General features: G+C 51.1%; 1 protein-coding gene across 6 annotated transcripts in view; it reads right to left on the bottom strand.

Annotated features, from left to right (window-relative positions):
- Window positions 1–5,599, bottom strand: part of SRL (sarcalumenin) — a 36,693-nt gene extending 31,094 nt beyond the window's left edge. The window contains exon 1 of one of the 6 annotated variants that reach the window (XM_045784333.2): window positions 5,382–5,599. In XM_045784333.2, coding sequence (XP_045640289.1) covers window positions 5,382–5,442 — 61 coding nt within the window. In that variant the 5' untranslated portion in view covers window positions 5,443–5,599. Of the gene's footprint in view, window positions 1–4,954; window positions 5,304–5,381 lie in introns of those variants that run through there. The other 5 variants (XM_045784337.2, XM_045784335.2, XM_045784332.2 and 2 more) reach the window with 5 other exon arrangements.
- Between the last annotated feature and the right edge of the window lie 10,054 nt (window positions 5,600–15,653).

Genomic DNA, 15,653 nt, shown 5'->3' with positions numbered 1-15,653 from the left:
CAGAGGGAACCTGAGCCTGGGCCTGTCTTGTTGCACAAGAAGAATGAGAACCCAGGCCGTCATCCGGGAAACTCACTTCAAGCCTCCGAGCCAGCTCCCACTAAGTCACTGATCCTGATGGAGTCCAAACACAGAACTTTTCCTGTTGCAGGCCAAGGGAACAGTTGCTGAATGACATCTTAGAAGGTAGAGGTTGGGGTCAGACTGCCCTGGCTCGAGGGGGCCAGCTCACCAGGGGCCAACATTCACTGAACGAAAAGGATGGTTCACTGACTTGGTCCCTGGGCTCTGCCTGGTTTTCCTTCAGCATCAGCGACCAGGCTCTGGTCTTAGCCCTGTTGCAACTTGGGGCAATCAGCCTCCCCTTCCACCTCATAGTCTTGTTCCTTCCCTCCCACCCCACTCCGTGGCCCCTAGTTGAGTTCCCTCACTAGCACCGCGGCTCCTGAGTTTACCTCGAAGGTGCAGTGTCCCTCTGAGGTCTCCATGATGCCATGGCATGTGTCCCCTAAGACCTGCCCCACCCTCCCCATACGTCTGACACCTTGGTCACTTCCTCTCCGCCTTGTGCCCGTCAGTCCTTCTCTCTCCTAGGATCCTCATCATCGGCCCATAAACACACTTAGTCTTTCTTGTGTTGAAAAGGAAATTTGCTACATCTGCAAACCCCCTACCAATGTACTCCTATGTGTCCTCTAGCCCTCCTGAGCCCACTGCCCAAATGTGTCGCCTCTGCACTCTCCCTAGATGCGCATAAGGCCCTTGCACTCTGCCAGCGACCTCGGGGATATCAAAGCCAACACCTCATCTTCCTCGGCATCCCTGTGGCCTTCCATCTCTTCGACCACCCTTCTAGAATGCGCCCTTCCCTTGGCCTCCAGGTCACTGTCTCTTCTGGGTCCCTTCCCCTCTTCCTGAAACCCACTCATCCTCCTCTTCCCATTGCCCGAATCTGGTGCTGCCCAGCAACCATCCCTCAATCTCTTCTCTCTCTGCAAATGCTTCCTTCATGACCTCACAGCCTCATCTTCACCCTACTGGATCTCATCTCTGGACCTCCAGGCCTCACTTTCAATCCTCCAATATCCAGTATCTCCACCCAGATGTCCCCCTGGCACCCCAAATTCATAACAACCCCAACTGAACTTTTAAAATCTGTTCTTTTATATTCCTGGTCCTTTTTTTTTTAATTGCTGGTAAGATCAGGCCTCCAGCGACTTACACTAGATCCGTGAGGGCTCCCTCTGGCTGAAGTCCAGTAGATTCCACCCCAGCTCTCTCCTGGGTCTGCCCCTCCTCTCCACCCTCACTCCCTCACGGAGCTCACACCCTTTAACCTGCATTTCTGACTGGGTCCTCCAATAAGCCTCCCTCGTCCTCCCCCTCCCCACAAACACCTGCCGGAGAGATGCTTCCCAAGCCCTCAGTGGTTGCCCGCCACCCACAGCGTGAAGCCACCTTGACCACCGACCACCAAACACACACAGCCCTTCACGGTTGGCCAACCCACCCTTCCAAGTAGCTTCCCCACAATCCCCACTTGACTCTGCCTGCCCTTCTCCCTGCCCTGTTCTCGCCAGAGCGCCAACATTTCCTGACAGCATGAGTTCGTTCATCCTGCCCCTTATGTGGAATTCTCTTTCTTCCATTATTCCATGTCTGAATGCTACTTTCTTCAGGGCCCATCTCAAATATCCCCTCATCTGTAAAACATTTCCTGATCCACTCGGTTAAAAATAATCTCCCCAGGCCCTCCCACCCCACCTCACTTTACCTCCCTCATGACGCTCACATGTGTCCTGCTTGTATGCGTGCAGGTACGAGGTGGGAGATGCCCTATCTCCTGAACTGGGGGGTAAGCACGCCAAGGACAAAATGCCCATCTGGATCCCCCAGTACCACACCTAAACAATAAGAGGTACGCTATAAATCTGGGATGATTAATACGTGGTGAGATGTGGCAAGGTGGTTGAATGAAAGGCTTTGCACTCAAGCAGTATTTAAATGTAAGGGGTTGTGCAGTGAGTGGGTCTGGATTTGGATTTGGAGCCGGGTGTCCAGGAGAGAGCTAAGCAGAGAATCCCACAGCGGCAGACCCCACCCCTGCCCACCGTCCCAGCTGCACCCTCATTCCAGGCCAGGAGGCATAGCACCTAGAACCTGCCCTTGGCCCTGGGGCCCTGCCAAAGGGGAAGAGCTGTCTTCCTCCTGTGTCTGTAGTGACTAGGCTCCTTCCCAGCGCACCACACCTAAATGAGCACCAAATGGCCAGGGGGATGCAGCTGGCCTCATCCAACCTCCTTCTGTGGGAGCAAGGAGACCTGAATTCCAGCGCTGGCCCTGCCTTGAACTAGTTGTCTGACTTTCACTGTCACACCCAGACGTGGGACAAAACCAGCATTCCCACACTCTGGTTCCACAGGCCACCAAGCAAAGTGTGCACATCCACTGGCAAATCCCAGTGAGTGCTTTGTAGACTCGATGCAGGACGTGGCAGATGAGATGCTCCTACGGGCTCATCCAGCTGCTCTGAGCCAGAAGTCGGGGAAATTGCTGGACACAGCTTGCAGGGGGGCTGCAAAGGCTTCTGCTCTCTCCCCAAGACCTTTGAGCTCATACCTTCCCTCAGCGGCCCTCCCCATGGTGGGTTGTGGCAGCTGGGCTGCTCTGTTGAAGGAACATGAACACGACATCTTTCTGAAGATAACCAGACTGGGGCAGGTGAGGAGGGGCCAAAAGGGGGTTCCGGACAGACCCTCATCTCTCATGGAGGGGAGGTCAGCCCCAGCGTGCACCAACTTCTCACTATTGGGATGGCAGGGTGGAGGCCAGAGGAGGTTGTAAGTCTGCAAACCAGGGCTGGGCTGGAGAAGGATGAACAGACTCAGAATCCCCATCTGCCCCACTCTCTGCATCAAGCAGGCAACAGGAAGCAAAGATGTCCAGAATCCAGCCTAACAAACACCAACGGCATGAACCCAAATGCTTTCTCAGCCCTGGCCACTCCCCATCCCACCCCACTCTCAGAGGAGTCAAAGGATCACAGGCATCCGGAGGAAAGCTCCCCACAGGTAGCCTCTCCAAAGGCAGAGGGAGTTCTGTGGCTGTCAGGGAGAGAGAGGCTGAGGGCAGGACAGGAACTCCGGGTGGGGGGAGACAGCCCTGGGCTGAACACGCCTGTCCATAATCACTGCCCAACCTTGTGTGTCTCTCATTCCGCTGGCTTTCACTCTACCCTCGACAATGAGAAGACAGAGTAAACCAACTCGAGGTTGCTTTCCCCTGTCCTTGAGCAGGCCTGTCACCTGGCCAAGTCCCCAAGACAAAGAGGAGGACCCCCGTAGTCACAAATGCCTGGGAGCCATGGATGGGTGGGTGGGGATGTGGGAGGTGCCTGGTGATCCGGCCCTGGCAGCTCCAGCTGTTCCTAGCATCAGGAGAGGCCTTTGGTCCCTTGCTTGGGAACAAGAAGAGGCTGCCATGGTCCAGAAGACCACAGAACCAACATGGGGACAAAAGAAGGAAAGGTAGCTTTACCCCAGGAAGCAGGAAGTAAGTTAGAGAGAAAGTCTGCCTGCCACGCAGCGAGGGGCAAGTATCCAGGGGTAGGGTGGGAAGTTCAGGAGCAAAGCTGCTGCCTTTGGGCAAGGTGGCATTGACTTAGTGGCACAATTCCAGGGGAAATCAACCAGTAGAAAGGACTGTCATAGAGACAGGGAGAAGTCACCCTTATGATTGGAACCTTCCAGTGGGTGCAGGAGAGAACAATCTTTTAGGGTAACCTATAGCTGGAGCAGTATTAAAACCCACCCCTAGGGAAGAACCCACAGCACAAGTGGTGAGCAGGAGGGAGGAGAGAGGGCACCCTGCACATGGTGAGCAAGGCCACCCTGGAAGCCAGGCTAGGGACGCACTGCAGAGTCCAGGAAGGAAAGAGGGTGCACAGAGAGGATCTTTGCACAAAGTGCCTGCCTGCCTCCTTTCTTCGTGGCAAGATCCCTCAGAGAGGTCCATGGAACATTCCAAATGTCCAGTTACGTCGTTGGGAGGAAAGATGAAAGATGTCCCTAAAAGGCTAAAAGTCCCTGGGCCTGGTGTGTGGAAGAGAGGCAAGGTGGCAGCTGGGGCTGGGCGGAGCAGGGCAGGGGCTGTGAAGGGGAGCAGGCGGCAGTGGCTTGGGGCTCAGGATCCAATTACACTGCTGTTTCCATACTTAGCCACCTGACAGCCGCTTGGAATCCTCACCGCTCCAGGCATGGCAGCCCTGCAAGGCCCAAATTAACTCAAGGGCAGACAAGGGCACGGCCCAGGGGCACATGCAAGACCGGAGCCCCCCACCTTGGTCCCTAACCCCCCAAAGGGAACACCTGCTTCTGCCCACCACCTGCTTAAGCGGCTGGGGCTGGGACCTCAACAAATAGAAACTCAAAGGTGGGAGACGCTGGGGCTCTGGACCCCATGGTCCCCTGTACATCTGAAGACTGCCACCTCATGACAAGACAAAGCAGGAGACCCAGATTCCTGGGGGCACCCCAGATCACCCCTGAAGCATCCCCAAGGGGGACCCAGCCCCAGGAGTCTCAGGAAGAGAGAGGTGGCAAACCCTCTGGTGTCCCCTCCATGCCTATAAATAACCCCCATGCTGTAACCCGAGCCTCCACCTCTACCACACAAAGTGCTGAGATCCCAAAGGAAAAACCACACATACAGACCCCCAGCCCCCTTCCAGTGAAGCCCCCAGCCTAGCTCAGGGATACTCTGGAGTATCCCGCCTCTCTCCTGAACTCTGTGCCCAATCCCTAACTCCATCCCCAATCCCATACCAAACTGACCACCTCCTCTATCCCACCATTCCCCAGACAACCCCCAACTCTGTCCACACACCCGGTCCTCAATCATGCAAAGCCAGCCCCCCGCCCAATCTCCACCGGGTGGGAGGGTCAACACGACTCACCTCCAGGGCCCCTCCAGCACCAGGACTGGGCTCTTTTGTCTGTCCAGGAGGGTCCTCTAGTTTTAACTTTTGGGGTCCTCTTCCCCAGCATCTACTGGCCAGACCTGCCTTCTGGCTCCCAGCCCTTGGTTCAGGCCTCACACCTGCCTGCACCTCTCAGTTCACGACTCCCACTTCTGGCCTCCCTGAAACCCCTGAACGCTCTTGGGGTCTCTGTACCCAGTTTTGTCCTGGGCCCCAGGGAGAAGGGAATGGAGATGATGGTGAGACCAGCCAGGAGTAAAGGTTTGCCATCAACCGCAGGAATCACAGAGGCCCCATCTATCATTGGAGCCTCCCTCCTCCCTTCGCCCCCTGCAGTAAACATAAAACCTCGGGGCACGTGGGGGTCACTGTCTGGCCTGGCTGACAGGGGTGAGGGTCATACCTGTTTGTCCTGGGAGCAGGAGCGACGCCACGAAGCAGCAGAGCAGGACCAGCGTCCTCATGGTGACTGCCAAGAGAGCCCAGCTGCTCCTCGCCTCTATTTATAGGGCTGATGGTGGCGCAGGGTGGGGGAGAAGGGTCACACAGTCACTAGGGCAACTGGGTGGACGTGATGGGGAAGCAGCACAGACCCTGACAGGCTGTGCAGAGGCTCGCTCTGCCACTGTCCTGCCAGCTGCCAGGCCCCGGAAGGCACAGCCCGGGCCGGATTCTCTCCCCCCAGCAGCCCTGGGGTCATGTGACATGGGTCACAGGGCAGGGGTGGTGGAGAAAACGTGGGACATCCCTTGGGTCAGGTCTAGGGGTTAGGAACCCAAGCCTTCACGGTATCTGAGCTAACTTGATCTTAAGTCTGGGACAAGTCACTGACCTTCACGTGCCTCGGTTTTGTGAATGAAGGAGCCATAGGGCAAAGCCAGAGAGATTCTACGTGATAGCCACCTACCGACGTCTCGGCCCCACAATGGCTGGTTAAAAGAAACCTGCGACATCTGACCTCTGAGGTTGATGGCGAGGAGCTTAACCTTCTCGGGCCTCCGGAAGATAGAGAACAGTGACAAGAGCAAAAAAAGGGGAGCTAGGAGACATGTCCCATGCTGTGATGTAAGCCAATGGACAAAGATCCATTTCCAATGACAGGGGGTTTCCAGAACCTTCCATCATGCCTATAATGTGCTATTTGATGCAATCTTCCCAAGGGTATGTAATGGCCCCTGAGAGCCAGTTCTATGAAGCTGAGGGACAGCAGACGCTGGCTTGTCTGGCCGGGGGGAGGGTGTCACTGAGGATAGTGGTCGGCCATTGAGGAAAAAAGCTGGTCAACTGGCCATTCTTCTGTGGGCTTTACATTTACCACAGCTTTACTGAGGTCTAACCCACATGCAGCACAGAACACTATTCACATCTGATACATTTTGACGTATGCATAGAAGCATGATTAAAATAACAAACAGATTCCTCACTCCCAAATTTTCCTCACATCCCCTCCTAGTCCCCTCCGCCCACCCCCTTCCCAGGCAACCACCACGGAGCTGCTTTCTGTCACTATGCATTATTTTGCATTTCCTAGATGTGGATACAAATGGAATCTCATCATATGTGTTCTTTTCTATCAGGCTACTTTCACTTGGCATAATTATTTTGAGATCTATTTTCATTGCAGTTATGTATTGATAGCTCAATTCCCTTTTATTCTGAATAGTATTCCACTCATTGTATGGACTGACCACAATCTGCTATCCATTCTCCTCCTGAGAGACATATGGGTTGTTTCCAAGCTTGGGCAACTACTGATTAAGCTGCTGTGAGTATTCATCTATAATGCAACTTATAGATGTTCACTTTCCCTTCTCTTGGGTCAATACCCAGGAAGGGAATGACTGGATCACATGGTGGGCATCTGTTCAATTTTTCTCTAAGATGATGGTGCCATTTTACATTCCCTCCACCAGTCTCTCCACATCCTTGCCAGTCCTTAGTACAGTCAGTCTTTCAGGTTTCAGTCATTGTTGTAGGTGTGTTATGGTATCTTATTGTAGGTTCAGTCTGCATTTTCCTGATGACCAGTGATATTACGCATGTTTCTGTGTGTATATTTGTCATCCGCTTCGTTCGTGTGTTTTTGGTGAAGTGCCTGTTCAAATCTTTTGCCTATTTTTTATGGGTGTTTTCTTCTTCTCAATGTTGATAGTGTTTTTATATACACTGAATACATCAGACACATAATTTGTAAATATTCTCACCAGTGGTGGTTTGTCTTCATGCATGAAGTGTCTTTCAAAGAGCAGAAGTTCATAATTTTTATCAAATCCAAAGAACTCTTCGCCTAACCCAAGATGCCCAAGATGTTTTCCTGTTTTCTCCCAGAAGTGTAATAATTTTAAGTTTTACATTTAGATCTATGATCCATTTTATGTAATTTTTCATATGTTGCAAGATATAAACCAAAGTTTATATTTTTGCATGTGGATATCCAGTTGTTCCAGCAGGATTTATCGAAGAGACCGTCCTTCCTCCACTCAACTGCCTTTGTACCTTTTATTGAAAATCAATTGAACGTATGTGTGTAAAGCTACTTCTGAACTGTATTCTTCCTGTTGGTCTCTGTGTCTATCCTTCCACTGTGGTTTCCTAATCAGTCTTGAAATCAGGTAGTGTGAATCCTCCAACTTTGATCTTCTTTTAAAAGTTGTTGGGGGGGGGCTCAGTTGGTTAAGTGCTCAACTCTAGACTTCAGCTCATGTCATGATCTCAGGGTGGTGAGACTGCGCCCCATATCAGGCTCTGAGCTCAGTGGGGAGTTGGAACCTGCCTGAGATTCTTTCTTTCTCCTTCTGCCCCTCCTCCTGCTTGTGTGCTCACTCACTCTCTCTCTCTAAAATAAATAAACAAGCAAATAAATCTTTTTTTAAAAAGTTGTTTTGGGGGCACCTGAATGGCTCAGTTTTAAGCATCTAACTCTTGATTTCAGCTCAGGTCGTGATCTCAGGGTCATGAGATCAAGCCCCATGTCAGGCTCTGTGCTAGGCATGGAGCCTGCTTAGGATTCTCTCTCTCCATCTCTCTCCACCCCTCTCCCCCAAAAAAGAAAAAAAGTTGTTTTGGAGTTGGCCGGCTGGCTCTGTCAGAAGAGCATGCGATGCTTGATCTCAGGGTCATGAGTTCAAGGCCCACGTGGGGCATAGAGATTATAAATAAATAAACTTTAAAAAAAATTGTTTGGGGGGGGGCACCTGGGTGGCTGAGTCGTTAAGCGTCTGCCTTTGGCTCAGGGCGTGATCCCAGAGTCCTGGGATCAAGCCCCTCATCAGGCTCCCTGCTCTGGGAGCCTGCTTCTTCCTCTCCCACTCTCCCTGCTTGTATTCCCTCTCTCACTGGCTATCTCTCTCTCTGCCAAATAAATGAATAAAACCTTTAAAAAAATTGTTTGGGCTATTTTAGTTCCTCTACACGTCCATATGAATTTTGGAATCAGCCTATAAATTGCTCTTTAAAGGCCTTCTTGGATTTTAATTGGAATTATAATGAATCTACAGACCAGTCTGAAGAAAGCTGGCAAGTTACCAACTGCAATGGTAATTTTATGTGTTAACTTTGGTAAATACCAGTCTGAATGCTGCTGTACAGGAATTTTTTACATGGGCTTCACATTTAATATGTAGACTCTGAGTCAAGCAGATCACCCTCCATAATGTGGGTGGGCCTCATCCCATCAGTTGAAGGCCTTAAAAGACTGTGCTCACCCCGCCAACCCCGGAGGAGGAAGGAACACTGCCTCTAAGTACCTTTTGACTCAAGACCGCAACAATCACTCTGCTGGAATTTCTGGCCACCAGCTGCCTCTGTGGACTTCTGACTTTTTGGTCCCCACAGCCTCCCTCTATAAACAGACATCCTATTGGCTCTGTTTCTCTGGAGAACCTGACTAACACACCAATACTGAGCCTTCCATCCATGTTTACAGCTGGGGAGAGGGGCTCACCATGAGGGGTTGGAGGCAGCACTTGGTCCTGGGACAGAAAAGGAAGTCAGAGTCAATGACGCGCCTACTCCGGGCAGGTACTTCACATGTCAGGAGAGGTAGGCACGCCACCACCATTTCACAGTGAGGAGGCCAAGGCTCTGACTGCTGTGGTAACTTATTCAACACCACCACATAGGAGCAGAGTGGTCTGAATTTGAACCCAGATGGGCCTGACTCACAAAGCCAGGACTACTCCCATCAATCCAAGTGCACTCAGAGGAAGAGAGGAATTGGCATGTCGGGGAAAACGAGTGGAGGGCTGTGTGGGAAAGGCACAGGCTGAAGGGCCAGAGAAAGACACCAGAACCCAAACCAGACAGGAGGGGAAAGCATGAGCCCAGCACTGTTTAAAGGGCTAACTGCATGTGATTTAAAGATGCTCCATCTGGGGGCGCCTGGGTGGCTCAGTCAGTTGAGCATCCGACTCTGGATTTCGGCTCAGGTTGTGATCTCTGGATTGTGGGATCGAGCCCCACGCAGGGAGTCTGCTTAAGATTCTCTCTCCCTCTGCCCCTGCCCCCACTCTCTCTCTCTCTCAAATAAATAAATCTTTCTTATTTTTTGAAAGAGTTTATTTATTTACTTGAGAGAGAGAGAGGGAGAGAGAAGCAGGGGGAGCAGCAGAGGGAGAGGGAGAAGCAGAGTCCCCGCCGAGCAGGGAGTCCAACACAGGGCAGACGCTTAACCAAGTGAGCTACCCAGGCATCCCAATAAATAAAGCTTTAAAAGAAAAAAACAAGATGCCCCATCTGGGCTCAAACAGGTTCTTGCATGGCCTTGTTCACAGTGGCACAATAAACAAGAGCCAAAAGGTGAAAACAACCCAGGTGCCCATCAGCAGACAAGTGGAGGAACCAAGTGTGGCCTATCCATATGATAGGATATTATTCATCCATAAAAAATGAAATTTTAATACAGGTTGCAACATGGATGAGCCTTCGAAATGTTAATGCTAAACGAAATAAACCAGTCACAGAAACACAACGTACTCGTTTGCAGGGGCCACCATGACAAACCACAGACCGCATGTCTTAAACCACAGACATTGATTTCTCGCCATTTTGGAAGTCTGACATCAAGTTGCCGGCAGGGCTGGCTTCTTCTGAGGCCTCTCTCCTTGCTCGTAGGCGGCCTCCTTTCCTCACTGTTTCCTCACATGGTCATCTCCTGGTCTGGGTTATCTGTGTCCTCATCTCCTATTCTTGTATGGACACCAATTGTATTAGGTTAGCACCCACCCACATGACCTCATTTTACCTTAATTACCTCTGCAAAGACCCCATATCCAAGTACAGGCACATTCTGAGATACTAGGAGTTGGACTTCACGAATTTTGAGAGGACACAATTCAGCCCAAAAGAGACAGATATCGTGTGACTGCACTTACACGAGGTACCTAGAAAAGTCAGGGACAGAAAATAGAATGGTGGGTGCCCAAGGTAGAGGGAAGGGGGCACAGGAGTTAGTGTTTCATGGGTAGAGTTTCTATTTAGAATAATGAAAAAAGGGTCGCTGGGTGGCTCAGTCTGTTAAGTGTCTGCCTTCGGGACAGGTCACATTCCTAGAGTCCTGGAATCAAGTCCCACATCGGGCTTCCAGCTCACCAGGGAGCCTGATTCTCCCTCTCCTGCTGCCCCTACTTCGGCTCTGTCTCTCTCTGTCAAATATAAATAAAATCTTAAAAAAAAAAAAGAATAATGAAACATTCTGGAGAAGGACAGTGGTGATGGTCACACAACATTGTGAAAGTGCATGCCACTGGATGAAAAATTTTAAGTGATTAAAATGGTAAATTTTAACCATAATTTTTAAAATCAAAGAACAAAAAAGGACATTCTGTTCAGAAAGCAAGAGATTATAAAGGAAGGTAGACTGAACTGAAAATAGAAAGGGGGGGTAAACAGAAGGCGGAATGAACCATGAGAGACTATGGACTCTGGGAAACAAAATGAGGGCTTCAGAGGGGAGGGGGGTGGGGGAATGAGATAGGCCGGTGATGGGTATTAAGGAGGGCACGTATTGCACGGTGCACTGGGTGTTATACGCAAGTAATGAATCACGGAACATTACATCAAAAACTAGGGACGTATTGTATGGTGACTAACATAATAAAAAATTATTATAAATTAATAAATTATTTAAAATAATAATAAAATAAAAAATAATAAAACGAAAAAAGAAAATAAACTCTCAGGTCATAATTCCTTTTTTTTAATATTTATTTATTTTAGAGAGACATAGGGAGCATCAAGGGAGGAGTACAGGGAGAGAGAATCTCAAGCAGACTCCCCACTGAGCACAGAGCCTGACAGGGAACTCGATCCCACAATGCTGAGATCACAACCTGAGCTGAAACCAAGAGTCCGACGCTTAACCGACTGAGCCACCCAGGCACCCCTCAGGTCATGATCCTTAGAGAGCCTTCACCTAGCCCTGTTAGAGCTCCACCCAGGGCAGGAATCCCCTCCACAAAAACTCTGATATCTGTCCAGCCTTGTCTGAACACCTCCTGTGGCAGGGAACTCTAGCAGAGAGCACTAGCTCTGCCCTGTCGAATATACCACGTGAGGCCTAGAACTAGCCACAGTGCTCCGGGGTCACCTCCCCACCTGCCACCTCACCTTCCTACTGGATCACTCCATGATTCCCTGAAAAATGAGACCGCCTCTCCCCTAATCTCAAACCAGCAGCCCCCCATTAACCCCCAGGGCCTGCCCAACCCCATCGATGCTTCCTTCTCCCCATAGGGGAATAGGAGATTTTCATCAATTCTCTCTTTGGGTTTTCCAACCATCCTCTTTATCTCCTGCAGGGGGGCAGGCAATGGGGGACTGATACCCCTGCAGCACGTGCAGCCTTCCCTACTCACCTTCCTGCTTCCTCTTTAATTGGATCCAGAGTCTGTCCACCAGAACAGGCCGCACCCCGGGGGTGGGATGGGGAGCCTGTGGCTTAGGTCCCCTAATTCAGGAAACTCTGCAGCTGTCACTCCTTGCTCCTTTTCAACACTAGGGGTGTGGTGGGGGGAGAGTGGGTTTGAGGAGGGCATTCCTTTCTACAGCTGCCGCATGCAGGCCCTACAGCCCCCATTCCTACCCCCTCCCCTCGGTCAGCATGCATTCCTGTCCATCACCACCAGAAACCTGCAACTCAGCAGGGCCAGACAAGAGAGGGGACCAGAAGAGGGGGTGGTACTGACTCTACGCCTAGCCCAGGAGTTGTGGGGCAAGAGAGGGCAAGCAGACGTCGAAAGAGAATTAAAAAGGCAAATGCTGGGGCGCCTGGGTGGCTCAGTCGTTAAGCGTCTGCCTTCAGCTCAGGGCGTGATCCCGGCGTTATGGGATCGAGCCCCACATCAGGCTCCTCCGCTGGGAGCCTGCTTCTTCCTCTCCCACTCCCCCTGCTTGTGTTCCCTCTTTCTCTAGCTGTCTCTCTCATTGTCAAATAAATACATAAATAAATCTTTTTTTTTTAAGATTTTATTTATTTATTCGACAGAGATAGAGCCAGCCAGTGAGAGAGGGAACACAAGCAGGGGGAGTGGGAGAGGAAGAAGCAGGCTCCCAGCGGAGGAGCCTGATGTGGGGCTCGATCCCATAACGCCGGGATCACGCCCTGAGCTGAAGGCAGACGCTTAACGACTGAGCCACCCAGGCGCCCCAATAAATCTTTAAAAAAAAAAAAAAGGCAAATGCCACAGCCCAATGGCATCCAGGAAAGCACAGAGGCAGCTGGAAAAAGAAGGGACAGTCAGAAGGGAAGGGCTCAGGTGGGACAGGGTGGACCCAGAGCCAACAAGGTCTGAGGCGAAGTATGGCCCGCCGGCTCCACAGGCAGCTGGAGGATTTCCTTGCGCTTTACGTGTTTGTCTGAAGCTGTTCTGAAGCCCACTCATCAACTGGTAAGGAGGCTAGGTCACAGGAAGGCTCCCACTTCTGCCAGACAACTCTTCAAACATCACAGAGCTGGGGCGACTGCTCCTCTCTCTGCCAAAGATGCCCCAAATCGTGGCATACACGGCATTTATTTATGATAAACCCCCCCCCAGTGCCAGAAGGGCATGGAGACGGCTCCCGAGTACACATGAAGTCTAACGGGAGCAAGCCCTGAAAGTCAGAGCAGAAGAAAACCACATCAAGGCCAGCACATGAAATGGAGCCCTTCGTAAGGCGGACACAAATGCAAACGGCACTTGGTACGTAAGGACCTCACATGTGTGTAACTTGATCACTCGCCAATTCACAGTGTCCTTAAAATAAGAACAAACCAACTGCTCGAGAGAAATGAAATTATTTCTGCTACTGAGACTCCACAGGAATTTCTTCTAAGGATCTTCTTCATAAGAAGGACGCAGTGTAACTTAATGATCCTTGAGAACATCAGCAGACGTACATTTCCATGACATTTATCCCTAACACAGACCCTTAAAAGAGGCCAAGGGAGGCCACCTGGAACCAAGAATGTCCAGTCTCCTCCCAAAGAACCCACCACCAAAGAGGGTCAATGGTACACGCCTGGGGTTTATTTTCTCCTCCACTGCCACTTTAGCACCTCACACACACGACAGGAGAAGGGGAAATTGGCACAATCTATTTGAGGAGACAGTATCTACTAAAATATATTCATGAGAGGGGCACCTGGGTGGCTCAGTTAAGCGTCCTACTCTTTTTTTTATTATTATTATTCATTTATTTGAGAGAGAGAGAGAGCATGAGAGAGAGGGTGAGAGAGCATAAGCAGGGGGAGCAGCAGAGGGAGAAGCAGGCTTCCCGCTGAGCAGACCCTCCCAGAACCCTGGGATCAGAACCCAAGCAGAAGGCAGACACTTAACCAACTGAGCCACCCAGGCACCCCAAGCATCCTATTCTTGATCTTAAACTCAGGTCATGAGTTTAAGCCCCATGTTGGGCTCCCTGCTGGGTGTGGAGCCTACTTTAAAAAAAAACAATAATAATAAAATAAAATATATTCATGATAGCTGTAAGTTGCAAGCAACCTAAGTGTCCACGGCTAGGTGAACGCCTAATTCACTGTGGTACATTCATGCAACGGAATATACTTGGCTGTAAAAATGAATAAACTGCCGATACACACAAAACCATAAATGAATCTCAGAAACATTGTTTCAGGCAAAAGAAGCCACACAATACGAGTATAAATACTGTACGATTCCTATGACGATTCAAAATAGGCAAAACTAGTCCATAGTGATAGAAATTAAAATGGTGGTGAGATTCCACTCTACACCCACCAGAAAGGTTGAGTAGATGCAATTATATTCTGACGATACTGATTGCCAATGAACATGCAGAGCAACTTATACGTCGCTGGTACAAAATGGTCCATCAACACACATACATAACGAAAGCACATAAAACTGGTAAAATGTGTCTGAATAAGGCTGGTGGGCTGCGCCAGTCACGATGATCTGGTTCTGGGGCTGTACTTCAGGCATGCAAGACATTAACACTAGGGAGGCTAGGTGAACGATGCACGGTACCTCCCTAGACATCTAATTGTTTCCACAAAATTTTTTAAAGTTTTAAAAAAATAAACCACTTGAAACCCTGGTGGGGTGCTGGGTACATGGGTATATATTGAGTTTGTGAAAATTCACAGAGCTAAACACTTAAGCTATGCTCCTCTTCCGAGCATGTGTTACGTGATTCTTCAATAAAGAGGTTCTGTCGAACACTGCCTTGATCGTGTCTCTCCTAGGCCCCTACCCCCTCACAAAAAATAAAGTCCAAGCTTCTTAGCAGCCTTGGCCTTGGATGTCCTATACCATCCTACTTGCAGGTCTTCACTTATTTCTCCTCCCAGGCCAGCCTGCGCAAAGCCTGCAGGACACCATGCCCTTCCAGACCACCAGGCCTGGCACCCAGGTGGTGTGGCCAACTGGACCAGAGCCACTGTACATGTAGCTGCTGACCCTGGACCCTGTCACTGCCCCTCGAGTGGCTCCTAACCCTGGACGGGTCCCTGACCACCCGCGTGGCTGCTGACCCTGGACCCGTCCCTGTCCCCCGCGTGGCTGCTGATCCTGGACCCCTGTCACTGCCCCACCCCCGTGGCTCCTGACCCTGGACGGGTCCCTGACCCCCTGCGTGGCTGCTGACCCTGGAAGCCCTGTCGCTGCCCCTCGAGTGGCTGCTGACCCTGGACCCTGTCACTGCCCCTGGAGTGGCTCCTGACCCTGGACCGGTCCCTGCCCCTTGAGTGGCTGCTGACCCTGGACCCGTCCCTGTCCCCCGCGTGGCTGCTGATCCTGGACCCCTGTCACTGCCCCAGCCCCGTGGCTGCTGACTCTGGACCCTTGTCGCTGCCCGTCACGTGGCTACTGACGCTGAACTCCTGTCGCTGTCCCTCGCGTGGCTGCTGACCCTGGACCCCTGTCCCTGCCCCTCTCGTGGCTGCTGACCCTGGACCCCTGTCCCTGCCCCTCTGGTGGCTGCTGACCCTGGACCCTGTCACTGCCCTACCTGTGGCTGCTGACCCTGGACCCTGTCGCTGCCCCCCGCGTGGCTGCTGCGCTGCTATCCCCACGTAGATACGGCCAGGGTAGACAAGGTTCCCAAACATGGCAGGTAGGAAAGAATGAGGTATTTCGCGCGTGATTTCTTACATTTATCACCAGTGCTGAAATGGCACTGTTGCGGACACTGTGGCTTAAAAATTAAACATGTCATT

This window comes from Ursus americanus, chromosome 2, assembly GCF_024610735.1.
Source record: "Ursus americanus isolate L20-20 chromosome 2, mUrsAme1.1.p, whole genome shotgun sequence".
Lineage (NCBI taxonomy): Eukaryota > Metazoa > Chordata > Mammalia > Carnivora > Ursidae > Ursus > Ursus americanus.
Note: the sequence above shows the minus strand (reverse complement) of the source record. Positions and strands in the feature narration are given on the sequence as shown.